Raw genomic sequence first — 27,847 nt, 5'->3', positions numbered from 1 at the left:
AAAACATTTGAATGGAAAGTAAAGAAAATTGTAGAAGTCATTATATGAATACTTGTTCTGGGTCAGTGATGCAAAATATTGAAGCCAGAGGGTCAGCATGATAGAAAAGCAAACAGGATTTCAGACTTTATTTTATTTTGGATAGAGTAAGTAATAATTAAAACCTGTGTTCATTTTTTTACCCATCTGTGTCCCATTGTAGAAATTTCTCTTAATTTCTGTCCTGCAGACCCAACAGGAAGTAAAAGGAAACCTCTTCAAAGTGAGTAAAAACCCCTTTTTAGACAGTTGTCATCAGCACACTTGTCCCAATCTGAAGATGTATCCACTGTTCCCACTGTTCTGTTGACAACACAAATGTTTGACTGTCCCTCACTTTCGGTGCTGGTGAGAGCAGTCACTGCCTACATAAATTAGTTGAAAAAGAGAATTGCTGAATGTTTGAGAGTCATCAGCATCACATCCCTTGATCGATAGATACATAACAAGAGAACAAAATAGGGGATTTTTAAGGTGCCAAAACACAACAGTGACAAGTAATATTAAAAAATATATAAAAGGTTTATTTAGAAACATCTAAAAATCAACAAGTTGTCATAAATGACCATACAATACATGGAACAGATGCAGCTGATTCTAATCTCCACATGTTTCGTCAAACAATGGCTTCTTCAGCAGAACTTTTATCAGGCACTGCATATATGATCACTATAAATTGAGAATAACAAAATGTAGGCAAAATATATACACAATTGTATAATTTGTCAAGAGCATACATTTATATCACATACATATATGCTCTTGTCAAATTATACAATATTGTATGCATTTTGTCTAAATTTTGTTATTCTCAATTTATAGTGATCATATATGCAGTGCCTGATAAAAGTTCTGCTGAAGAAGCCGATGTTTGACGAAACACGTAGAGATTAGAATCAGCTGCATCTGTTCCATGTATTGTATGGTCATTTACGACGACAACTTGTTGATTTTTAGATGTTTCAAAATAAAACTTTGATATATTTTTATATATTACATGTCGCTGTTGTGTATTGGCATCACGTATTTTGTTCTCTTGTTATGTACATAAATTAGTTATCAGTTCCGAGAATTGGTTGTTTACCAAGGATTTACAATACTTTCATAACAGATATGCGTAAATATTTTCCTTAAAGTTTGACATCATTCTTTGTAAGTGCTACAAAGAGATCTTTCATTAAGCAGCCCCATGTTTTCAGCTCAGCAAAAGGTCAAAAAAAAAAAACAAGCCTTACTCTCTCTCCTTCAGGTGACAACATGGCCAGTATATCATTGGTGAAAACTTTCTCCTGGTCCCCATCTGATGGTGCAGTGGCAAACTCAAGTCTGGCAATTGCATCAAAGCACTTCCTTAAGTGAGGCTGGACAGCCTGGGGATTGCGAGTCTGGGCCAGTATTTCCAATAATTCATCATTAGACAAGAAGTAAAACCTGTATAAAAATATAAGACAGATACCAAAATCAACACCACTTGCATTCACAAAATGCGTGACAGCATCTAATGCAAGTGTCCTTAATCACCTTAGTTCATCAACCCCTTTCAGGTTGAATATAAATGTTATAAATGCTACTTTAAAGTGGTTGTAAACCCTCCCCCACAACTTTGTCCCATGCAAATCAGCATAAAAAAAGCCTAATGAACACTGCTTGTAGATATCTCCTTACTTGCTTAGTATTGTTGTAATCCTTGTTGTTCTGTAGAATGAAGTCACTGAGCATGCCCAGATCTCCCCTGATTTACGGCACACTCTCTATGTCTTATCTATCTGTTATCAGGACTTCCTACGGCACAGCTCTGAACTCTGCTAATCACTCAGAGCTTCCTCCTACACACCATGTGACCATGTGACATGACATACAGTCTAAACTTAGCCAATACTGCAGTCTTATCAGCGGAAGCTGATAAGTCTGACAAAGGGAAACATTAGACATCGGCACAAGTAAATACTATGAAATAAACAAGTAAGCTATGAACAGGGAAGCAGGGTTGCCATAGAAACATTGGCTTGAGAAGGAGGCTTGGTTAACAGACAGGAAGTGCTCAATGTAAGGGCAGAAATACACTCCACTGTGGACTCAGAAAACAATACTTAAGATGGAGCTGTCTAACCCCTGGAAACAAGTTTTTTAAAGTTTCTTTAAACAGTAAGTAATATGCGATTTGGGCTGGATTACAGTGGCTATAGTCTGATAATGACTTATTATAATGGACTAAATGAAAAGAAGCATCAGAGTGGGAGAGTTTACTTCCTCTTTAACTAACAATCACTGCCAGGCATGGGAAAACCATACATTTGCTTTAGGTTCATAACAGATTTCCTTTACAAAATCAAAACAGTTACTCAGTGCTCTCACTTATTCTGAGCATTTCCATTGAGCTCAGTCTGTTTTTTTTTGGTCAATCAGTTGCAATTTAAAGCAGTAAACCAAATAATGCACAGTACAATGAGGACAATCTGCTTAATTAACAAAGAAGTTTGTTAGTGACCTTGGGAACACAGCGCGTTTGGATTCCAAATAAGCCTCCAGGCATTTCTGAATCTGATCAAGGAGTGTGTTGTTATTCTGAAATGTCTCCAGAAGACCTGAGCAGGAAGGAACATTATATTAATTAAAGCATTTCCAGTAGCACCACGCATTATGCAATATAAAAAAAAAACTCACACAAGAATTATTTTAATAACAAGCTGTGTGGATAACATGCATGTATTGTGCAATATTATATCTAATAGAAAACAACTCTATTCTAATGAAGTTCTAGTACACAAATGATACATTGTTACATTTAGTACCAAAATTGTTGTTCAGATAAGGATTTTGCTGATTCCCATTCTCTGATAGCCAGAGAATACTCTTTACTGCATTTCTTCATAAACATCATACTCAAGGGAATAGGATGTTTTTGGGGGTAGTAAACAACAAGCTCTTGGTTTGTTTCAAACAAATCGAACAGAAAACAGGGAAAAAAACATCACGTCAAGCAAAATAGGTCTTGTGTTTCCATTGTTTTTATTTATTTTTTTGGTGTTTGTTTTTTGTTTTCATTTTTCTATATAATCATCTAAACATCTGCATTGCTGAGGTGGCCTTTAAAGGAAAGCTATCATGTTCCTTCAAGTGGTTATAAAGTCTTAGGCCGCGTACACACGCGGGGACTGTTCGCTCAACTTTGTCCGCTGAACAGTGTTTCGGCGGACAGTCCGCTCGTGTGTGGGCTTTCAGCGGACAGTTTCAGCGGACAGTCTGCTGAACAAAGTTTTTCGGAAATTCCGAAAAACTGTCCGCTGAAACTTTGTTTCAGCGAACAGTCCCCTCGTGTGTAGGCTTGTTCGTCAAACTAAGTTCCGCGCATGCTCAGAAAGGATTTACACGCCGAAGTTTGCATTGCAGTGTATAGGACGTCGTATTTTTCATCCCGTCGTACGTGCCGTTCACGTCATCGCGCACGGTTTCAGCGGACTGTTCGTTCGTCGTGTGTGGGCAAGTCCGTCCATGCTAATTTTGAGCGGACTGTCCGCTGAAACTGTTTGACGGACAAAGTTGAGCGAACAGTCCCCGCGTGTGTACGCGGCCTTAAGGTTTTTTATAGAATGCATTAAGGTGAAAAACCTTCTGTGCTGCAGCTCCCTCCAGACCCCCCTTTTTCTTACCCGAGGCCAATCCGATCCAGGGATGTGCATGAACGCAGCGGCTCCAGTTGCTGTCGTTCTCCAGATTGATAGTAGCAGGAGCCATTGCCTCCCGATGCTGTCAATCAAAAGCTGTGACACAGGAGCGTGGGTTGGTTGTCTGTGTCAATGGATGCAGCAGCGGGACTCGGGAGCAAGCCTGCACGGGTGCTCCAATGGAAAGTGGCAAGTACCCGATGAAGAGGAGGGGCTTGGAGCACCGGTGAGGCACCCCAGAAGAAGACTATTGCACAGAGCAGGTAAGTATAGACATGTTTGTTATTTTTATTACAAAAAAAGCAAGGGTTTACAATAACTTTAATGAAGAATTCTGCGTATGGATATTTTTACATAGTTTCACTGGTTCATCCTGTGGGATCCCACTAGAAGCTGGAAATCACTCTAGTAGACGCCACTACTCCAGTGATCTTCACTAGCTTCCTGGTCCCATGCCGAGTGGCTGCCCTGCTGCATTGTGAGCAAAGGACGTTGCCTGATCCTCATGAGTGTAGTTCAGAGAATGCTTTCTCAATTTATTCTCTAACTGGAACATGTCATCGCCACTCCCACTTCTCCACCTCGTCTAAACCGAAAACAGTTTGTCTCCATTGCGAAAATGCAAAGGAATCACTGAATGGTGCCATTGCTGAACAGGTGACCTCCTGTGTTCACAATGCAGCAGGGCAGCCAACAGGGCCGATCCTGGGTGGGTGCACTGGGTACCCCACGCCCAGGTGCCACGCGCTAAAGCAGAGGGGGGAGCTGAAGCTCAGGTGCCATGGATTCCCGTCCCCTGTGCTCTCTTTGCCAGCAAATGATAGCAGCGGCGAGCAGAGCAGAAACTGTGCTCCCCCCCCCCTCCCCGAGCCGCCTCTGTAAGGAGACAGCTCCTGTGACCTCCTAATGTGGAAGAGGGATTCCACAATAAAGAGAGACACCTGATGTTCAGTAGGAGGCTACTGATGTAAAGAGGGACGCTGATGTTAAAGGTGGATTTCTGATGTAAGTAGGGGCTACTGATGCCAAGGTGACTCCTTATGTAAAGGCAGGGATTTCTGATGTAAATGGAGACTCTTGATGTTAATTAGGAGGCTCACAATGTGAAATGTATGGTAAGTATGGAGGTCTTGCTGTTAAGGGGTTACTCCTTATGTGAAGTGGAGGTACTGTTGCTGTTGCATGTAAATATGACTTGCTGATAAATTTTATTTTAGTTTTAATTATGATATAAAATAATGGATGTGGGGGCCTTTTGGTGGGCATGATTTTTTTCTCTCCTATACATACCTCCCACTGTAATACCCTCCAAACACCTCTCCTGTACATACTGCCCACTGTCATACCCTCCACACTCCTCTCCTGTACATACCACCCACTGTCATACCCTCCAAACTCGTCTCCTGTACACCCACTGTCATACCCTCCACCCCTCCACACTCCTCTCCTCTACATACCACCCACTGTCATACCCTCCAAACTCCTCTCCTCTACATTCCACGCTCTGTCATACCCTACACACTCCTCTTTTGTACATACTGCCCTCTGTCACACCTCCAGGGGAGGTGTGTAGAGGGTATGACAGTGGGCGGTATGTACAGGAGAAGAGTGTGGAGGGTAAAACGGCAGCCATCTTTAAACCCGGGGGCTTATAATCTCCTATTGCCCGGGGGCCCCATGAGTTGTCAGTCCGCCCCTGGGCAGCGCTGTAACAAAGTCCCACCTTCTAGACCGGCTCCTGTAATAGACGGAACACTGATAAAATACAGTGAGATTGAATCAGTGTGACGTGTCTAATAGGAGCTGGTCTAGGAGGTGGGACTGCCCAGGAGATTCAACTCCAAGCTCCATGACAGTAAGAGATTGTCACCGCTCTGTTTGATCCAGGGGCACCTGTAGGCTGCAATTGGTGGGCACTGGTAGGCTGCAATTGGTGGGCACTGGAGGCTGCAATTGGTGGGCACTGACAGGCTGCATTTGGTAGGCATCGATAAGCTGAATTTGGTGGGCACCAATAAGCTGCATTTGATGGGCACTGATAAGGCTGCAACTGGTGGGCACTGGTAGGCTGCAATTGGTGGGCACTGGAGGCTGCATTTGATGGGCACTGGCAGGCTGCATTTGATGGGCACCAATTAGCTGCATTTAATGGGCAATGATAAGGCTACATTTGGTGGGCATTGGTAGGTTGCAATTGGTGGGGACTGGAGGCTGCATTTGATGGGCACTGGTAGGCTGCATTTGATGGGCACTGGTAGGCTGCATTTGGTGGGCATGGATAAGCTGCATTTGATGGGCACTGATAAGGCTGCATGTGGTGGGCAATGGTAGGCTGCAATTGGTGGACACTGGTAGGCTGCAATTGGTGGACACTGGTAGGCTGCATTTGGTGGACACTGATGAGGCTGCATTTGATGCATTGATCTCTTGTATCGTTTCTGTAGTCTCTGACCATATCTTGTATCATGTCTGCAGTCTCTGACAATCTCATGTTCATACAAGTACATATCTGCAGTCTCTGACCATCTCTTGTAGTATGTCTGCAGTCATTGACCATCTCTTGTATCATGTCTTCAGTCTCTGACCATCTTCTGTATCATGTCTGCAGTCTCTGACAATCTCTCATTGATACAAGTACATATCTGCAGTTTATGACCATTTCCTGTAGTATGTCTGCAGTATATCTGGGGGCTCTTTCTAACAGTCTCTCTAACAGAAGCCCTCTCTGTGTCCATTAGAGAGATCCCCCTCCAGGTCCCATTAGAGTACACTCTTCCTGTATTTTGTTTATTGTTAAGAGATCAAGGGAGGATCCCAGAGTAGCATTTCTGCGTTTGAGTCATTGCCATAGAAATGTTTGTAAAGGGGAGGAGTTTGTAAAATGACCACGCCCAAGTGGGGGCACCAGAACAATTTCTGCCCCCAAGTGGCCCTGGCAGCCAAACACCATGGGAATCAGAAGTTAGTGAAGATCACTGTAGTATTGGTGTCTTCTACAGTGGTCTCCAGCTTCCAGGGGCATGCACCAGGCGTGATACTGTATATACATAGTTACATTGGTCCAAGCTGGATCAGTGTAGCTGTTTAAAAATATCCATACCTGGAATTCTTTTTTGAAAATAATTTTTAAGTGACTCTAGCACCATATATTATGTTAACTGCACATGTGTTAAATTCTAAAAGTATTAAAGGCAATCTTTGTTTTTTTAAACAATATTTGTTTGTTTTTTAACCACTTGCTGACCAGCCACCACAGTTACACTCTGGGAGAATGGCACGGGCAGACGAATCACTGTCATGTTACATTGCTCCTTAAGGTGGCCACTAGGGGCGCGTGCTCACCCGCAGCTCGCCCCCGGAGCTGATGCAAGTGCCCGGTGGTCTCGATGAGTGCTGGGCTCCCACGATCGCTCGTAACACGGTGAGAAAACAAAGTATGAAAAGCGATCTGTCATCTCCCCTAGTCAGTCCCCTCCCCCTTCAGTTAGAACACACACTGGGAACACAATTAACCCCTTGAGCGCCCCCTAGTGTTAACCCTTTCACTGCCAGTGACATTTTTACAGTAATCAATGCATTTTTATAGCATTGATCATTGTATTAATGCCAATGGTCCCAAAAATGTGTCAAAATTGCCCGATGTGCCCGCCATAACGTCCCAGTCCTGATAAAAATGCTATAAATCGATCCCCTATTTGGTAGACACACACTTTTGCGCAAACCAATTAATATATGCTTATTGCAATTTTTATTACCAAAAATATGTAGAAGAATACATATTGGCCTAAACTGAGAAAAAAAATTCTTTAAAAAAAAATGGGGATATTTATTATAGAAAAAAAAGTACAAAATATTGTGTTTTTTTCTAAATTGTCGCTCTTTTTTTGTTTATAGTGCAAAAAAAATAAAAAAAACTGCAGAGATGATCAAATACCAACAAAAGAAAGCTCTATTTGTGGGAAAAAAAGGACGTTGTTTTGTTTGGGTACAACGTTGCACGACCACGCAATTGTCAGTTAAAGCAACGCAGTGCCGAATTGCAAAAAGTGCTCTGGTCAGGAAGGGGGTAAAATCTTCCGGGGCTGAAGCGGTTAAATAATAAACATGTCATGGTCAGGGGGCTTTGGAGGAGGAAAACTTAGATCTCGGGGCAAAGCCATGTGTCATGAAATCTGGAGCCTGCAGCCCCACAGGGGCCCCTCAGGAGGTATTAAGGGATTTGTTTTAGCAACTTCTGAAGGTTTCTCTGTCAGTGTTGGCAGGTGTTGGGGGAGATGGACTTTGTAGAGGATATGATAATATGACAGGGAGGCTGCAGGGGCCCCATGGAGCTAGGGGAGGGGTTGCGATTGTGACCCCTGCGACCCCTTATGCTACGCCCATGCTCCCGAGCCACTGCTCTGCATGTCCATTCACAAACAGAGCTGTGACTCAGCTCCGCCCCCTCTCTCTCCTTATTGGCTCACTGACTGTGATCAAAAGCTAAGGCTCTTGTTCTCAATGCTGGATCGCAATAGGGCTCAAGTAAGTATTAGGGGGGCTGGGGGGGGGAGCTGCACGCAGATGTTTTTTTTTTTTACCTTAATGCATACAGTGCCTTTAGATCCACTTTAAGTTGTGGGTAAGAGTAATACTTACGGGTATTTATTCATTCTTACACAGAACTCTCCTTGACAATGCCTTTGATTGAGTCAATCTTTGCTTAGGTATCATTCAGGGGCAGCATCTACATCCTAGACTCAGATACTGGCTCAGAGATGACCAATCCTGTAAATCCTGATGCTTGAATAGTAAATGGGTGTCCCAAATGTGACAGTTCAGCTCCCAGCTACAGCCTCCCATCTGTTGACTTGTTAAAAAGTTACAGTGTCGTAGTCTGATCCAAAATGGTGGGGAAGGTGGGGTGTTTGGGAGAGGAAATGTTTTCTCCTGGCTGCAGCAGGCTGATGATATTATCTCAGCTTAGGCAATGTTATTATATTTGATCCCAAAGACAATTATTGATAAGATAAGGTAAAGTACATGTTTGTTTTCAATTACTGTATTTTGTTGCTGTGTATCAGGACATGTCAGGAATTTATTTATACAGACTTAAGTTACAAACAGGTCCACTTTAACATGTTCTCTCTGCCCCTCATCAAATATGGATTTTCCACAACAGACCAAAGATCAGAACACCACCCTCTCTTAGATACCACAGTCTATGCCAAGCTTGATGGAGGTTCAGTTTCAGCTGGCTGATGGTAATGTAAGTATACAGATTTCTGAATTTTTGGGATGCCAGCTGTTTGCAAGTGACTGTCTCTTTGTTTATTACAACTGCACTCACTCTATTTAAAAAAAAATGAAACTGATAACAATCAAATGATTTCATTCATGCGGACCTATGAATCCAATCTGCAAAGCAATGAATAATGAATACCTGGTTGAGTAGCTGCTCTAAGAGCATTAGGTAAACGGTTCACTTTCCGCATTATTTCTTTCCAGGATTTATCCACTTGTATAAACATCTTGGCTTCAGCTGGTAGTTGCCTCTGGATATCAGGAGCACTAAAAATACTTTCTAAATACAGCCAGTTCCTTTGACAGGTCAGCCACTCATCCTAAAAAAAGGATAAAGAATAAAGTGCATGCTAACAACTATTAAATCAATAAATGCAAAGCACATCAACCGATATTAGCCAACCTGTTTTTGTTCACGAATATTTGATAAGCAAAAGATTAAAAAAAACATTCAGAACATCTCTGCAATACATTTACCATGTTTTGGCTCTTTAAAAACACAGCAAAAACTGCAAGTACATAAAAATCTTTGCTTTGCCAGAAATCCAGTGAGCTGCTAACTTCCCGTAAGAAGCTGACAACATGGTGCCTCTTCTGTGCAATAAAAATGGTTTATTGGATTCTTTAAAAAAAAAAAAATGAGGGTAGCATTTTGCATTAATTTTTTTAACTAAATATATATTATATAAAACAAGCATTACCAAAACGTATTAATTGTAATAAAAACAGCGTTTTTATAACAAAAATACCATAAAAATCCTAAAAAAATTAATAATCTCAATGCATAAGTATGGTGCAATTCAGTGCAGTGTTGCATTCAAATATTTACAGTACTCTAAAGTGGCAGTGCTCAATCATACAGTAATAGGAATATCCGCACTTGGTCTTGAATATCATTGGATATCTTTTACAGCAGCTTTTAATTTGTAACTTTTTTGAGTGATAGGGGTGGTGACGTTTGCCACAACAATTCTGTTACATATCTGTCTTCAATCAAAAACCAGTGTTTGAAAAAAGTTAAACTAACATTAACAATTTATTGTAAGCTATTCTAACTTAACATTCTGTGTTTTTCCAATTAAATATATTTAGTTAAGGAAATCTAAATTAAAGTGGTTCTAAAGGCAATTTTTTTTTAACCTTAACGCATACCCCCCCCCTCCCCCCATATCCCCCTCCTAAATTCTTTTACTGTGTCCGATCTCAATCCAGTGATGCCCAAGAGCAGTGGCTCTCTCCACTCTCTAACTCACTGGCCATGGTGGCAGCAGAAGGAGCCATTGGCCCTTGCTGCTGTCAATCACAGCCTGTGAGGAGAGAGCGGGAGGACCAGGCCGAGCCACGCTCTATGTGTCAATTGTGTGGTTCACTCACTCCTATAAGTGACTTGCTATGAGAGCACTTGGCAGGGGGGAATAGCGAGAAGCATTGGTGAGAGACCAGATCAGGGCTGTTGTATGGATCAGGGCTGTTCTATGCAGCCCCAACTATGGGACAGACATTTAGGTTTACACTCACTTTAACTGAAACATACGAATTTACAATTTTATTTTGTGTTAACAAAACATTGCTATCTATATATCACTAAAAAATTTACACAGCACCTTAAATACTTTCACATTATCTAAGGTTCCTATTTCACATACAGTACATACACCAATCACTACCAGCAGAGTCTTTGGAGTATTGAAGGAAATCCATCCAAGCACAAGGAGAACCATATATACACAATAAGGAGGGAAAAAAAGTGGGACTTTAAAATGAAGCGGCTGAAGTGTGAGGGTCAGAAAAAGGTAATTTAATTGAATCCATAATATATGATACAGAGTAAATTCATATATATACATACATACATGTGCCATTGTAGGGCACAAAATGTGTTATATGGAGACATCAAGGTGTATGTAAAGACACATAAAGTCAAAAAACATATATGAACAGTAAATAGTATGTGGAGCAACAGCATAGCCTAAAAATGCCTCAGGGCGACATATCCGGTACCTGTGTTTGTAATCACATAATGTAAACATAAATGTACTGAATTAATATTAAAAATTAATTAGAAGTAACGTCGGGCCGTAGTAATTATCACTGTAGCATCAAATGTAGCTCTACGCGTTTCGTGGATGTATTCTCCACTCATCAGGAGCAGATGCGACAGATACCTGTAAAATATATAGATATGGTAAACCACACTCTGTATAGAGGGGAATAGGTACAGTACATAGAGTGCTTTCAAAAGAGGTTAACTAAGCATATCTACCATCCCCGGCAGCGAACATAGCAAACAGCAACTGGTCCGTGGTGCGTCGGAGGCGCAGATCGCCCCGCCCGGGAGCTGAGGCGGCATATTTGGGCGGCGGATATAGTGAACAGGTGCCTGGGTATGAAGATAAATTCCATGTGCTAACAGTGCTGGTATATGGAGAATAGGCGTATCTAAAACAAAGTATGTACATGAGCGTTAAGTGAGCGTGTAAAAGAATTGTAATGAAATAAAAGAGATTGGCGGCTTGTATTTGGGCTTTCCCACTCACTTGTTTTACATCTTTATCCTTTTACCGCACTCACCTAGCACTCTCTCTGCTTTGGCTCATTTCACACTCCACACCCTCACTACACTGTTTATCCTTTACATACCTCTGCAGGCACATCACAACCAACATATATGTCTACACTTCATCCTCTAGTCTTCACCTGCATTGCTCCAACACTCTCCATACATTTTATTTTTATACACTCTCATTCCCACACACTATTTCTCATTATCACGCAATTCTTTGTATATTTATTTTTTCACCTCACACACTTACAATCTCTTTTATTTCATTACAATTCTTTTACACGCTCACTTAACGCTCATGTACATACTTTGTTTTAGATACGCCTATTCTCCATATACCAGCACTGTTAGCACATGGAATTTATCTTCATACCCAGGCACCTGTTCACTATATCCGCCGCCCAAATATGCCGCCTCAGCTCCCGGGCGGGGCGATCTGCGCCTCCGACGCACCACGGACCAGTTGCTGTTTGCTATGTTCGCTGCCGGGGATGGTAGATATGCTTAGTTAACCTCTTTTGAAAGCACTCTATGTACTGTACCTATTCCCCTCTATACAGAGTGTGGTTTACCATATCTATATATTTTACAGGTATCTGTCGCATCTGCTCCTGATGAGTGGAGAATACATCCACGAAACGCGTAGAGCTACATTTGATGCTACAGTGATAATTACTACGGCCCGACGTTACTTCTAATTAATTTTTAATATTAATTCAGTACATTTATGTTTACATTATGTGATTACAAACACAGGTACCGGATATGTCGCCCTGAGGCATTTTTAGGCTATGCTGTTGCTCCACATACTATTTACTGTTCATATATGTTTTTTGACTTTATGTGTCTTTACATACACCTTGATGTCTCCATATAACACATTTTGTGCCCTACAATGGCACATGTATGTATGTATATATATGAATTTACTCTGTATCATATATTATGGATTCAATTAAATTACCTTTTTCTGACCCTCACACTTCAGCCGCTTCATTTTAAAGTCCCACTTTTTTTCCCTCCTTATTGTGCTAAATACCGGGATGGAGGCGCTAACCCGTGCCTCATTTAAAGTCCCAAACTGCTGCGCCTACTGTTACAGGGATGGGAGCGGCTGGAGATTTGGATTAGTAGTGCTCCCCTGCTATCCATGTGCTAGGGTCATTCTTTAGATGTCCATATGCCCTACAGGGATATGTACATCGGGTACAGCCAAGAACGGACTTGGTTTATTGGTGTATGTTGACAACAAGTCTATTAAGTATTTTATATGACATCTCCGGTACAATCCCTATGGTTATACATGAATACTCATGTCCTATGCATGTCTATGTCTCTGGTGGTGATCTGCATTTGGCTGCTGGTAGCGTTGGTGGCGTTGGCGGCCCCTTTTCCTCACCTATGGGAGCTGCGATGCACATTGTGGGCTCCTCCCCCTCCTCCCTGCACATATAATTTTTATGTCCGGGAGGTTCGGGTGGTTGTCCCTCCGTGCATCGGCGCCACGGTTTGCGGATTTATTTATTTATTTATTTATTTATTTTTTTTTCGCGGCATCGTGCCGACTCCGCAGGTACCATCTACGTGACCCTGACGGGGGTGTTTGGGCGGCGCCAATTGCTGGGCGGCTCCACCTGCTCTAGTGTTGGCGCCCCTCCCCCCCCCCCCCCTCGGTTCACACACGTGGTGCTGGCGGCTTGTATTTGGGCTTTCCCAGGTGAGGATGGCTGTTGACACAGCCGGTCTCCTCCTGTGGTTCCTGCACACCAGTTGATTTCTTACTTGGTGATGCTGGGTTTACAGCTATCGGGTAGGTGTAATTTGGTTCTGGATTCACTTTGGTTGTTTTTTTTTTTTTTTTTTTTTTTTTGTTTGCCCACCTTTGTTATATCACTTTTTATCACCTATACACTCACTTGTTTTACATCTTTATCCTTTTACCGCACTCACCTAGCACTCTCTCTGCTTTGGCTCATTTCACACTCCACACCCTCACTACACTGTTTATCCTTTACATACCTCTGCAGGCACATCACAACCAACATATATGTCTACACTTCATCCTCTAGTCTTCACCTGCATTGCTCCAACACTCTCCATACATTTTATTTTTATACACTCTCATTCCCACACACTATTTCTCATTATCACGCAATTCTTTGTATATTTATTTTTTCACCTCACACACTTACAATCTCTTTTATTTCATTACAATTCTTTTACACGCTCACTTAACGCTCATGTACATACTTTGTTTTAGATACGCCTATTCTCCATATACCAGCACTGTTAGCACATGGAATTTATCTTCATACCCAGGCACCTGTTCACTATATCCGCCGCCCAAATATGCCGCCTCAGCTCCCGGGCGGGGCGATCTGCGCCTCCGACGCACCACGGACCAGTTGCTGTTTGCTATGTTCGCTGCCGGGGATGGTAGATATGCTTAGTTAACCTCTTTTGAAAGCACTCTATGTACTGTACCTATTCCCCTCTATACAGAGTGTGGTTTACCATATCTATATATTTTACAGGTATCTGTCGCATCTGCTCCTGATGAGTGGAGAATACATCCACGAAACGCGTAGAGCTACATTTGATGCTACAGTGATAATTACTACGGCCCGACGTTACTTCTAATTAATTTTTAATATTAATTCAGTACATTTATGTTTACATTATGTGATTACAAACACAGGTACCGGATATGTCGCCCTGAGGCATCTTTAGGCTATGCTGTTGCTCCACATACTATTTACTGTTCATATATGTTTTTTGACTTTATGTGTCTTTACATACACCTTGATGTCTCCATATAACACATTTTGTGCCCTACAATGGCACATGTATGTATGTATATATATGAATTTACTCTGTATCATATATTATGGATTCAATTAAATTACCTTTTTCTGACCCTCACACTTCAGCCGCTTCATTTTAAAGTCCCACTTTTTTTCCCTCCTTATTGTGCTAAATACCGGGATGGAGGCGCTAACCCGTGCCTCATTTAAAGTCCCAAACTGCTGCGCCAACCATATATACACTACCATATATGACCAAATTTAATGAATGTATTGTCAAAGAACAATAGAACTTCTGGTACTTCTGTACCATGCAATCTGGTCCCGGCAAACACATGTATTTGCAACCTACGTATGGGGCGTCATTAGCATTGCACTGACACTCACTGCAAATCACAAGTGCAGTGCGTTTTGAACACACTGTGGGAAGTGCGCAGGGGACACAGGTTTCCCGCACAGCATTCTGGTGTAAACTGGCACTAAGTCAAGCTGAAAAATGGTAACTATATTTATATGCATTATCACAAACACTATTGTGCTAATGGTTCTTACAAGTGTTTGATTAAACAATCCCAAGTTTCTTTGCCATTCATCAACACGTGGCTTGATAGGTCCAACATAACGAGAGGATGCAATAGTCGATATGTTTATAGTGCTGTCATCCAGCAGAACCTGAAGAAAAAGAAATATGCCTTGTTAGGTTTCTTTCTCTGCATTCAATTAACATTTAGTATTTGCAGTATGGTTGCTTTCGTTATTAACATATAGACTCTCCCAAACACAACGGGCACATTTTTGAAACTCACAAAAGCTGATGTGTTCAGTCTCTGAGCCCTGCATATTTGTTATCTTAAATGCGTTTATACAATATACATATTCCAAATCCATATTTTTTTTCTGTCTCAACTAGGTTACAAAACGTGTCAATGATCGTACACAAGTTTTAAAAACATTTCTTAAAATGCACATTTAATTTATGAAGAAATATATTATTTAAATTGTATGTATATCCAACACTTTTATTTTTTATTTTTGGATAGAGTAGAGAAGGGTTAAAAACCTCTTTTGTTTTTTGTTTTTTTTGTCTCTGTCCCATTGGGTAAATTTACCTTCACCAGCTGCCCAAAAACACACCAATAAAATTAGAGAAAATCTCCCAATGTGAGATGAATTCCACTCCCTTCCCCTGAAGAAACAACGGAGTTGTGAAACGCGTCATCCCATTGGCTACCTGTATCACGTGACTTCCAGTCCTTCAATGTTTGCGTTCCAGGCTGGAACGCACTTCCGGTTCCAGTTTCTGGTCCAGAATAAAGTATAGGACGCTAGTATACTGTATCCTGGGCATTCCGGACGTCCCCAGTGGATAGAAAATTAAAATTAAGCTTTGGCGCTAGAACCCTGTGTTTGTGCAACTTGGTGCGTACAAATGAGTATTTAAAAGTAACCGTGTTAGCAAAAATATTACTTATATGTGCAGTGGTGGTGCTGCTTTACCATATATTGCTGTATAATACTGTATATATATTCTCTGCTAAATTTACATACAGGTTCCAAATAAACAATGAATTAAACTAAAATATACAATTGTGCAAAGATTACTCTGAAAAATTACTCAGATTAACAATCCTATAAAAGTGTTGTGCAACAACTTGTGGAAGAAAAAATTGTGCAAAAAAATTGTGCAAAAAAACACAAAAAGAATGTCCTTAAATGTAAGAAAAAGTTTTTCCAGAATCGCATTCAGAAGTTGCTAGAAAATCGCATGTTGCAGTAATTCTAGAGAAGGTAGTAGAATAAAGTGACTAGTGCAAGGAGACTAAGAACATTCCTCCCCGGTGCGCCACTCAGTGCTGTGAGGATATATTTGCGCTCACCAGATGAAACACCCTCAGAGGGTTAGCCGAGCCTTCACAGTATAAGCCACTGTGCTGCTGTTTGGACTCTGCTACTGATGTGCTGGGGGAATGTTCGCCCTTCACTTCCAAGTGTACTCCATGGTTAGATACAAATTAAATTTCCTCTCCAGAAGTGTAATGTGCTCTTTCCCGTCACCAGACAAATGAATTGGCTCCTTACCGGCTCCAAGCGACCCCCCGTTACAGAGGGTCACCACAAGCAGAATGTAGTCAAATGGATATCCAGGTAGCTGTTCCCCTTTAAGTGATCCCAGATCTTTCACACAGTGGGACTATAGCTGTTACTCCATATATCACTCCCAACTTCAGCATTCAAGGTCATCCAACTCCATGAGAGGCAGAACATGGAATGGTAGGTTCAGTAAGGGGGATGCAAAAAAAAAAAAAACGTACTCTAGGCATAGGCAGCTTTAACCCTCTAAGAATCCCCTCAGGAATTTTTTCCTTATTCTTTGTAACATTCACAGAATCAGTCCGTAGCGCAACTTTATTCATTTATTCGTCCCCAGTGGATACTATAAGGACACCATAGCAACACCAACAACTATTTTGCTAGCACCCCTGGACCATCCTTGCACCCAGCCTGGTCGTATACCAACAGGACAGCAGCTTGGACCGCAAAAGCACTGGAAATATTTACATGCCTTTATTTATACCATTTTTGTGAGTAGCCATTTGGCTTTGATTTTTAATGATTAAATAGTGTGTTTTTTAAATACTGCAACTAGTTTGGCGCACCTGTTCTTTCCTTTGTTTGTCATTTCAGAGTGTTTGCTTCTATTCTAAAGGTTGCTGCCTACAGTGCTTCCCTATGAACTTATTTTTTCTCATTTGAATGACTTGGACTTATTTACACTGATTTATTTCAAGCACCATCCATTTTTTACTTGTGTCTAGACCCCCACCCCCCGAGTTGTAACTAATTCTGGATATTCAGTTTTTTGCGGTATTACTTTCTTTTTTTCATGAATTCCACCCCGTCACATCGAATCTGACCTTGAAATCGTGTGCATGATTTAAAAGTTGCACGTCAGTCCGACTTCAGGCTGACATCTGCGTCACTTCATGCACAGATGTCTATGCAAGTCGCAACTGAAATTCACAAAAATAGTGCACAAACTTATTTTTCAATTCAGTGCCGCACTAAATCAACTTTCCAACTGTATGCTCTCCGCCTCTCCTGGTCTCCTTGCGCTAATTATAAATAGTACTGGACTGCCCAGAGGCAAAAACAAAAGGCTGAGCATGCATACCAGTCACAGGTAAGTATGTAGTTGCACAGGTTAGGTAGAAATAAAAGGTTAGTTATGTCAGATCACCTAGCTATGAATTAAAGTGATTCTAAAGGAAAGACTTCTTTTTTAAATCACAAACACGCTACACATACCTGCTATGTGCTTTTGCACAGAGCAGCCCTGATCCTCTTCTTTTTGGGTCCCCCCATCGGTGGACCAGGCTCCTCTCCCCTGGCAAGTGCCCCCAATAGCAAGCCTCTTGCTGTGGGGGCACTTGAGAAGGCTCACTCCCGAGCTTGCGCGTCCATTCAAACACAAAGCGTGGCTCATCCAAGCCCCCGTTCTCTCTTTATTGGCTCACTGGCTGTGATTGACAGCAGCAGGAGTCAATGGCTCCCACTGCTGTGTGAGCCAATGAGGAGAGAGAGACTCAGGAGAGCCACTGCTCTCATGCACATCTCTGGACAGAGATGGGCTCAAGTAAGTATATGGGGGGCTGGGGGGGGAGCTGCACCCAGAAGTTCTTTTACCTTAAAGCATAGAATGCCTTAAGGTAAAAAAAATCCTTGAGCCTTCAGAACCACTTTAAGAATTCAATAGCGAATATGTTATGAACAAAAAGTGTGGAAAAAAGCAACTTTTCAAACGTTTCAAAACACTTTTGTGATGACTGTCTACTATTACTGACAATAACATTAACAAATGTGATTCACTTCATAATAGAGTTTCTTCTCACCTGAATATCATCTGTTCCACCAAGGATGAACACGTCTTTGGAGTCCCGATGTGGAACAGCAGTAAATTCAGTGGTTTTCCAGGCATCCTCTACCTGCACAAAAATAATCATTTTTTCTTAAAACAGAACACACTTCTTAAAAAAAGTATTTGTAAACACTAATGATTGTATCTAAGGCTCGGTTCACACAGGGGGCGACGCGAGGCGACACGACTTGCCGTGCCGCGACCTGACAAGTCGCCCCCGTTCTGTACTACGGAACCGTTCTAAGAGGAGCGACTCGAGTCGCTCCGACTTAGAAAAAAGGTTCCTGTACTACTTTTGGGCGACCTCGGGCGACTTGCATTGACTTCTATACAGAAGTCATTTCCAAGTCCCCGCTGAGGTCGCGGCAGGTCGCGGCAGGTCGCGGCGCGGCAAGTCATGTCGCCTCGCGTCGCCCCCCTGTGTGAACCGAGCCTAAGTCTAGGAAAAAGTAGCTATATTGTTTTTAAACATAAACGCAAAAAATAAAAAATCTTTACATTAATTCAACATTTATTGGCATACAGTATGTTAAAATGCACATGTCTAGGTTAAAGGTACATTTATTTTTAAATAATTGCGGTACTTTTTCTTTAAAGCTGAAGCCCAAGCAAACACCTGATTACGTAATTAACCCCTTGCCATTCAGCATATGTATATATGTCTCCTGGACAGAAAGTGGTTATACCAGGATCATGGCTGCAGTCGTAGTGGCAAGTGGTTAAAATACATATATGGGGCTGAATAACTGCCAGAGGATATTTATTTCTCTCCATCCAGTCCTGAGATTTACACAGCCCTGTTAGACAGCAAATTTTCTATTGCAGTTAAGTAACACTTATGCCCTGTACACACGGTCGGACATTCGGACAACAAAATCCGTCTGATTTTTTCCGACGGATTTTGGTCCAAACTTGTCTTGCATACACACAGTCGCACAAAGTTGTCGGAAAATCCGATGGTTCAGAACGAGGTGACGTACAACACATACAACGGGACTATAAAGAGGCCAGTAGCCAAGAACTTTCATCTCATAATTTATTCTGAGCATGCGTGGCACTTTGTGCGTCGGAATTAAAACAATCATATTTTGTTGTCCGAAAATTTTAGATCCAGATCTCAAACTTTGTGTTTCGGAAATTCCAATGGAAAAAGTCCAATGGAGCCCACACACGATCGGAATTTCCGTCAGAAAGTCCGACCGTGTGTACAGGGCATTACAGGTTCCACAATCATGTTACTGGACACTGAAAGGAGAAAGAGCAGACTGGTGAGACAGTATAACAGGTTTTGGTGGGAAGTGACTAAAATCATTTAAAAACACCCAAGGTTTTAGTGGAAAGGGTCTAAAATAATTTAAAAACACCCAACCAAATCAGTGCATGACACAGTAAAGCATTCTTAAGGCTGGGTTCACACTGGTGCGACACGACACTCGTCCTACTTTGGATTGACTTTGCCCTGCGACTTGAAGTCAGAGACGCGTCCGACTTCAATATACAGGGACTTGGATCCCCGCCAATACCAGGCACTGTGTTTGGTATGAATCTTGAGGGGAACTCCACACCAAATTTTAAATAAAAAAATGGCATGGGTTTCTCCTCCAAGGGCATACCAGGTCCTTCGCTCTGGTATGGATTTTAAGGGGAACCCCCTACGCCGGCGTGGGGGTCCCCCCAAAATCCATACCAGACCCTTATCCGAGCATGCAGCCCGACTGGTCAGGAAAGGGGGTGGGGACGAACGAGCCCCTCCTGAACCGTACCAGGCCACATGCCCTCAACATGGGGGGGTGGGAGCTTTGGGGCAGGAGAGCACCCTGTGGCCCCCCCACCCCCCAAGCACCTTGTCCCCATGTTGATGAGGACAAGGGCCTCTTCCTGAGAACCCTGGCTGTTGGTTGTTGGGGTCTATGGGCAGGGCGCTTATCAGAATCCAGGAGCCTCCTTTAATAAGGGGGCCCCCAGATCCTGGCCCCCCAGCCTATGTGAATGAGTATGGGGTACATCGTACCCCTACCCATTCACCTGGGGGGAAAAAAGTGTCAATAAAAAAACACACTAGACCGGTTTTTAAAGTAATTTATTAGGCAGCTCCAGGGGTCTCTTGCGACTTGGGGGGTCTCTTCTGACTTCTCTGCTCTCTCCAGCCTCTTCTCCTGCTTTCCACCTCTTCTCCTGGTCTCCGGTTCTTCTTCCGCTCTCCGGGATCTTCTGGCGGGCGCCTCCGCTATTTTCTGCTCTATTGCCCCCTCTTTTGCTAGCGTTGGCCCGGTCTTCTCCGTCATCTTCTTCCCTACGGTCTTCTTTCGATGTTGGCAAAACGCTTTCTCTCGCTGTAATGCTGTGTGCATGGTGCGTGGTCCGCAACGACTTATATAGGCATGGGGTGTGGTCACCGGGTGATGTCATCTGGTGACCCCACCCTTATGAACTCACCGCCCAGGGCATGATGGGGTGATGATGTCAAAAGGGACAGCCTATATAAGTCGCTATGCACCGTGCACACAGCATTACAGTGGGAGAGAGCGTCGTGTCAACATTGGAAGAAGTGAAGAGGGAAGAAGACGACGGAGAAGATTGGGCCAACACTAGCAAAAGAGCTGTAAAAGAGCAGAAGATAGCAGAGGAGCGCGACAGAAGGCACCGGAGAGTGGGAGAAGAGGCCGGAGAGCATGGAGAAGAGGCCAGAGGTAGCGGAGAAGTCCCCCGGAGCTGCCTAATAAATTACTTAAAAAACCTGTCTAGTGTGTTTTTTTTTATTAACGCTTTTTTCCCCCCAGGTGAATGGGTCAGGGTACAATGTACCGCATATTCATTCACATAGGGTGGGGGACCGGTATCTGGGGCCCATTTTATTAAAGGGGGCTCCTGGATTCTGATAAGTCCCCTGCCTGCAGACCCCGACAACCAACAGCCAGGGTTGAAGGGAAGAGGCCATTGTCCTCATCAACATGGGGACAAGGCGCTTTGGGGTGGGGGGGGCGCAGTGCGCCGCCCTGCCCCAAAGCACCCACCCCCCATGTTGAGGGCATGCGGCATGGTATGGTTCAGGAGGGGGGGCACTCGTGTGTCTCCACCCCCTTTCCTGACCGGCGGGGCTGCGTGCTCGGATAAGGGTCTGGTATTGATTTTGGGGGAGCCCCCAAAAAGTTTTTTCGTGTATGGGTTTCCCCTTAAAATCCATATTAGATCGAAGGGCCTGGTATGCTCTTGGAGGGGGAACCCATGCCAGTTTTTTATTTAAAATTTGGCGTGGCACTCCCCCTCAACATCATCAGAGCATAAGTTGCATGCCAAAGTCAGATCAGGCAAGACAGCGATCCGACTTTGATCCGACTTCAGTGATATTCAATGGGCTGAAGTAGGATCAAAGTCGGGCCAAAGTAGTGCAGGGAGAATTTTCAAAGTCGGACCGACTTGTGTCAGACCAGTTAAGAAGGCTCCCATAGGGAAACATTGATTTTCACACATCATGCAACATGAGCTTCCAATGTAGGAGAGTTTGTTGCACCAGTGTGAACTCAGCCTAAAACAAAAAGTGTTCCAATGGGGTAGATTTACTAAAGCTGGTGCACTCACAATCTGGTGCAGCTGTGCATGGTAGCCAATCAGCTTCTAACCTCAACTTGTTCAATTAAGCTTTGGCAATAAAACCTAGAAGCTGATTGGTTTCTATGGAGAACTGGGCCTGATTTTGCACTTTCCAGCTTTAGTAAATAAACCCCAATGTCTTATTCCATGACATATCCAAAAAAAATAAATAAATACAAAACCATAATTTGAATGGGTATTGTGTCTGGTTGGCTTCCAAGCCCTGCTCCATATAAGGTAAGGTTTCCATACATGGCTCTTACAATGGCCACAAAGCTGCAAACCACTATATTCAGTTTGGAATAAATGCCACTATAATATTAGGCTATGTTTGCACTATACACCAATAGTTCTGGATGTACATTTGGCTTTTGGAGCATAAATAATAATTTGCATGGCTACATCCCCAGTTCTGAAATTAGAAAAAAATCCTCTTACTTTTGGGCTATGTTATAGAATGATTACCAAGTTAAAAAATATTCACTGTAGGATGTGATTATTTATTCTACTATTATTAAAGGGATTCAAATGATCTATGACATTCACAAAACATTTGCAGTAAATTTTGAAAGGCAATTAAGAAAAACGTGTAGCTGTCGGTAGAGGTAGTGATACTGTACTACCCTGTTTCCCCTAAAATAAGACCTAGCGTGATTGTCGACGATGGCTGCAATATAAGCCCTACCCCCCAAATAAGCCCTAGTTAAAGTCCTTCTATGTCTTATTCTCAGGGTAGGGCTTATTTTTGGGGAAAGAGGATGGGGTTTATTTGGGGGGTAGGGCTTATATTGCAGCCATCACCGACACTCATGCTAGGTCTTATTTTAGGGGAAACAGGGTAGCAACAGAAGACTTCTTATCGAGTAAGTCCACTGAATCACACTACAATCTCCTTGGCCTATCCACACCCTCACACGACTTTAATGTACTAAAATTTGCTTTCAGTAGTGAAACAGGAACTCTGCTCATTCCTACACAACTTCCCCATCCCAAACTTAGACTGGTTTAGTTGCAAGGCTCATTTCCTACATAATTACATTTCAACCACCAACCAAAATAATTCCAATTTTTAACAGTTGCGCTTAGACAGTAGACTAATGCCGGCCATACACGGTTCGAATTTCGAAAGAATTTTCTTTCGAAAATCGTATCTAAGAATTTTCACATGAATTTCGCACCATTAGTGGGCTGCAGCGACAGCCGATTTTCGTGCGGAAATAAAATTTGAGGAATCGGACGTGTTGGAAATTTTTAGAAAAACGAATGATTTTTTAATCAATGATGGGAGAATCGTGCGAGAAACGTAATAAGAAAAGAAAATGTACGGAGATAAAAGAAAATGTACGGAGAGAAAAGAAGATTCCCAGCCAAGAAAATTCTTTTCTGTAGCAACATGAGGTGAAATTGAAGGCTTGGTCGGCCGAATTTCGAAAATCAATGGTGGCATCATCGGATCACAAAAAAAACGAATTCTCTGATTTTGAAAAGAAAATTCGTTCGAAATTTGACCGTGTATGGCCTGCATAAGAATGTAACTAGCAGTAACAATGTGATGCCTGCAGTAAGCCACATCAGAAATGATCTAAGTGATTATAGCCATAATGTGGTAATCAGGCTGTTTCTGATATACATGGAGGCAGGTTGCCTACTGTATTGCAAGTTTTAGTTAGCTACCTGGCTGGTCAGGGGGAAGGGGTTAATGTTTCATGCTGCCTTCCCTGATAATGTCCACTGGCTTTTTCTATGTTCCAGCCACTTTCTTGTGGGATATAAAAGGGAAGAGGTTCAGAGGTTCACGTCCCAAGGGGGCTAGAGAGCAGGCACATGGAAGGGAACCTTGCAGAAGCTTGCTGGGACCTGTGTGGACCTCAGGAATGCCGAGTCTTTGGTACACCCATGACTATGGTAATCTCTACTCAAGTTCTTCCAAAAACTTTCCCAAAAGGTTTTAACCTTTGCAGGTATGCCAGGGCAGCAAACTAGAGATATTTAGGAGCAGGGCATTTATTCACGTTATACATGTTCTGCTGAATTCTCTGCAAAAATAGTTTCAACTACTTTGAGCCTGGTCCAAAGTCATTCAAGGTGTGCATATTGGGTCACGTTGGGGGCATATTCCTAAAGAACCTGGGTCTGTTAAAGCATTATGGGTTATGTGTAACACCACTACGAATGGGTAACTTGCAAGGCTTAGAAGAGGAGGTACTTGCCATGGGTAACTGAAATGAAAAATAGCTACAGCACCCCGTCGTTTGGCGTGGTACCTGGTTAGGTGACAGGTCCTCCAGTAGCGGTGTTCTGACTCCCTCTCTAGCTGTCTGTCTCCTCTGATTACCAGGAGAAGACTTGCATTACAGGGATATAAGGCCTGATCACTAGGTACAGGGAAGGACAGAGTTAACTTAGGGCACGTATGAGATTCAGGCTGTGTGTCAGGTGGGGGTTTCATTCCGTTACTGGGAGTGAGGTAATGGAGGTACGCTGGACTGGTGGAGTGGACAATGGCTCTGCATGCCCCTTCAAATGCAACACATACATCCAGGGCCGCTGATAGGCCAGTACAACTGGCCCTGCTGTACCGGACCTGACCAGCAGGGGGGCCCGGGCAACCTGAACTGCAAAGTAAATTTTTATGTAAAAAAAAAAAAGATTCTCCTCCACCAATCATCGTATGCCATCCCCCCGTTCGGTAAAGTTTTTTTTTTTTTAAAGATGTGCTTTAATCTTTTTAGAGTATGCGGCTGCAGGGGAGAGACTATTTGCTGTATTTCGGGCGCAGAAGAATACGACTTCTGCACCCGCTCCTAATGCTCCGCACACCACACAAGTCCCGGCCAGCATATCCTATTATGGTGTTGCGGAGTGATATTCCTCTCTCTATCTCTCCGCGTGACAAGAAGTAGAAGAGTGAGAGGCGAGCAGAGAGAGTAGGGGCCGGGCGATCGAGATATTGTGGACAATTACACAGGTGAGGTGTATGCTTGCTTGGGGGGGGGGGGCAGGGGGGGCTTAAAGTTCAACATCTGCAATACATACCCTGCCAATACCCTGCCAATACTCTGCAATACATACCCTGCCAATACCCTGCCAATACTCTGCAATACTCTGAAATACTTACCCTGCCAATACCCTGCCAATACTCTGCAATACATACTCTGCCAATACTCTGCAATACTTACCCTGCCAATACCCTGCCAGTACTCTGCAATACATACCCCACCAATACTCTGCAATACATACCCCGCCAATACTCTGTAATACATACCCCGCCAATACTCTGCAATACTTACCCTGCCAATACCCTGCCAATACTCTGCAATACTTACCCTGCCAAAACTCTGCAATACATACCCTGCCAATACCCTGCCAATACTCTGCAATACATACCCTGCCAATACTCTGCAATACATACCCTGCCAATACTCTGCAATACATACCCTGCCAATACTCTGCAATACTTACCCTGCCAATACCCTGCCAATACTCTGCAATACTTACCCTGCCAATACCCTGCCAATACTCTGCAATACTCTGCAATACTTACCCTGCCAATACTCTGCAATAAATATCCTGCCAATACTCTGCAATAAATACCCTGCCAATACCCTGCCAATACTCTGCAATACATACCCTGCCAATACTCTGCAATACATACCCCGCCAATACTCTGCAATACATACCCCGCCAATACCCTGCCAATACTCTGCAATACTTACCCCGTCAATACTCTGCAATACTTACCCCGCCAATACTCTGCAATACTTACCCCACCAATACTCTGCAATACTTACCCCGCCAATACTCTGCAATACATACCCCGCCAATACTCTGCAATACATACCCTGCCAATACTCTGCAATACATACCCTGCCAATACCCTGCCAATAGCCTCCAATACTTACCCTGCCAATACTCTGCAATAAATACCCTGCCAATACTCTGGGGAGGGGCAATGGGTGGGGCCAGGGGTGGGGCTGAAGGAGGGACCAGGGGCAGGGCCAGGGTGGAGCTGAAGGGGGCCCCATCAGGTAGGTTGTACGGGGCACCATGATTTCTATCAGCGGCCCTGCATACATCAGTACAGGTGTGTGGTTACTTGGACAAAGCATCTGGTGGAGGAACTCTGTACATTACTACTGCACACAAGTGCCTCATCTCTGAGTAGAGGACTGCCTTCATGTTTGATTCTTTACATGACAGCAGCCTCCACCTGGTCCCAGGCATTGGTGAGCACAACCACCCACATACAGTATGGCTGACAGTGAGGTCAATGACTTGTTGAAAACACTAGTTATTGCTCAGTATTACTTTGTGTAGAAAAATCCCATTGGGAGCAGAGTTTAGAACTAAAGCTGCCCTTGTGCTTTGCTGTCACTGTTGAGTGAGTATCGTTCCTTGGGAAGATATAGAAGTTTCTCATCTAGGGCCAGCCTGACACTTCCCTTTTTCATCATGGAAAATAACAAAGTAGATGCTTTCCATGCACTTATGAAATGTAATAACTAATATGCTGCTGTATCTGAGGTTTTCTGGAAATTAGTGTACTGCAGCTGAAATTAGCATTAAAAACATCTTTCAGTATTTTTAGATTGAATTTTTTCTCCCCTGAGGCTACTAAGATAATGATGTTGTACTTGTAGCAGAAATTAGATTAGAAAGCCTCCAGAAGACCGTGTTTCTATTCAGATAGGTGCAGCATGTATTCAGATGAGCCACTAGTATTATGGGACCATAATATTAACTGCACATACTTTGAATGTGCTTTCTGGCAACAAACCATCAAATGAGTAAACCAATAATATAATAGTCTCCTTCCCTATTTGTACAAGTTTACATGTTGTTATGCTGCCATTCTTTATCTTTATTCTTATCTTGATCACTATACAGACTTCAGCCCACTGTCAGCTGAAAATGGGTCACACAGAAGTATATAGCCAAAAAAGCTTTGGCTGTACTTCTCCTTTAAGCAAGATTAAGATTAAAATTCTCTGAGTAGTTTGTGGGTGTGTGCAGTGTGGTGTGGCGCCAGAAAACACTCCCAGTGCAGAGAAACAGAAATCTATTGTAACTGAAGTTTGGCAAGAACAGGCCTGGCAAAAAGGAAACCTGACCAGGAGAACTCACAGCATATAACAACCATTTGCCAGTAGAAGTGGGCCTTTTGTGTGCCGACAGCGACTGTCTCAAGGAGTGGAATGCGGTCTGGCCAGTCCTAACCCAAGTGGGGAGGCTTCTAGATAGGATGGCACATCCCTATGCTTTCCCTACTCCACTGGGACCTCTCCCTGATGATAAGCACTTTCCCAGTCACGGGTAACCTGTCTCTACTCTAGCCACATACAACATAAGCGACAATCCAGGAAGCCAGGGTCTTAAAGTAATAATAAAGGTACTTTTTTTGTTTTAAAATAACAAACATGTTATACTTACCTGCTCTGTATAATGGTTTTGTACAGAGCATCCCTGATCCTCCTTTTCTTGGGTCCCCCACCAGTGCTATGGGTACCCCACCAGTGCCATGGGCTCCCCCCCACCAAGTGTCCCCATAGTAAGCAGCTTGCTATGGGGAAACTCTTGCATGCTCACTCCTGAGGCCTGCTCTATGTGTCCATAAGACACATATACTCTAGCATCCTTCCACAACTGCTGCAAGAAGGGACTTATCCTGCTGACAGCCACCAAGTGTAGGTGTAGGTGGGTGTATATTGTAACTTAAGTTCAGCAATACAGAACATGCCCAGCTAAAAGGTATCTCAATCAGCAAAATTTACAGCATAAAACAGCAATGTGCTAGTAGAAGTAGGCCTCAGGTGTGCTGACAGCATCTGTCTTGAAGGGTGGATTGCAGCCTGGCCAGTCCACACTCAAGTGGGGAGGTTTCCAGATAGGATGGAGAGTCCCTATTTTCCCTACTCCTCTGGAACCTCTCCCTGGCACTATGAACTTTCCCTGCCAGACAGGTGACCTGTCTCTACTCTAGCTACAC

The 27,847-nt window shown here is 43.1% G+C and overlaps 1 protein-coding gene across 1 annotated transcript in view; it reads right to left on the bottom strand.

Annotated features, from left to right (window-relative positions):
* The window catches only part of DNAH6 (dynein axonemal heavy chain 6), a 418,858-nt gene that overhangs the window by 260,822 nt on the left and 130,189 nt on the right, over window positions 1-27,847 (bottom strand). Inside the window, exons 20-24 of the mRNA XM_077476093.1 lie at window positions 18,245-18,337; window positions 14,907-15,026; window positions 9,127-9,307; window positions 2,528-2,624; window positions 1,275-1,470 (exon numbers count right to left, since the gene is read on the bottom strand). Of these exons, the coding sequence (XP_077332219.1) occupies window positions 1,275-1,470; window positions 2,528-2,624; window positions 9,127-9,307; window positions 14,907-15,026; window positions 18,245-18,337 (687 nt within the window). The remainder of the gene's footprint in view (window positions 1-1,274; window positions 1,471-2,527; window positions 2,625-9,126; window positions 9,308-14,906; window positions 15,027-18,244; window positions 18,338-27,847) is intronic.

The sequence above is a fragment of the Lithobates pipiens genome, unplaced genomic scaffold (assembly GCF_037356315.1).
Source record: "Lithobates pipiens isolate NorthernLeopardFrog02 unplaced genomic scaffold, aLitPip1_a1.2 Scaffold_13, whole genome shotgun sequence".
NCBI classification, from domain to species: domain Eukaryota; kingdom Metazoa; phylum Chordata; class Amphibia; order Anura; family Ranidae; genus Lithobates; species Lithobates pipiens.
The sequence above is the reverse complement of the archived record's forward strand: the minus strand, read 5'-3'. Positions and strand labels throughout refer to the sequence as shown.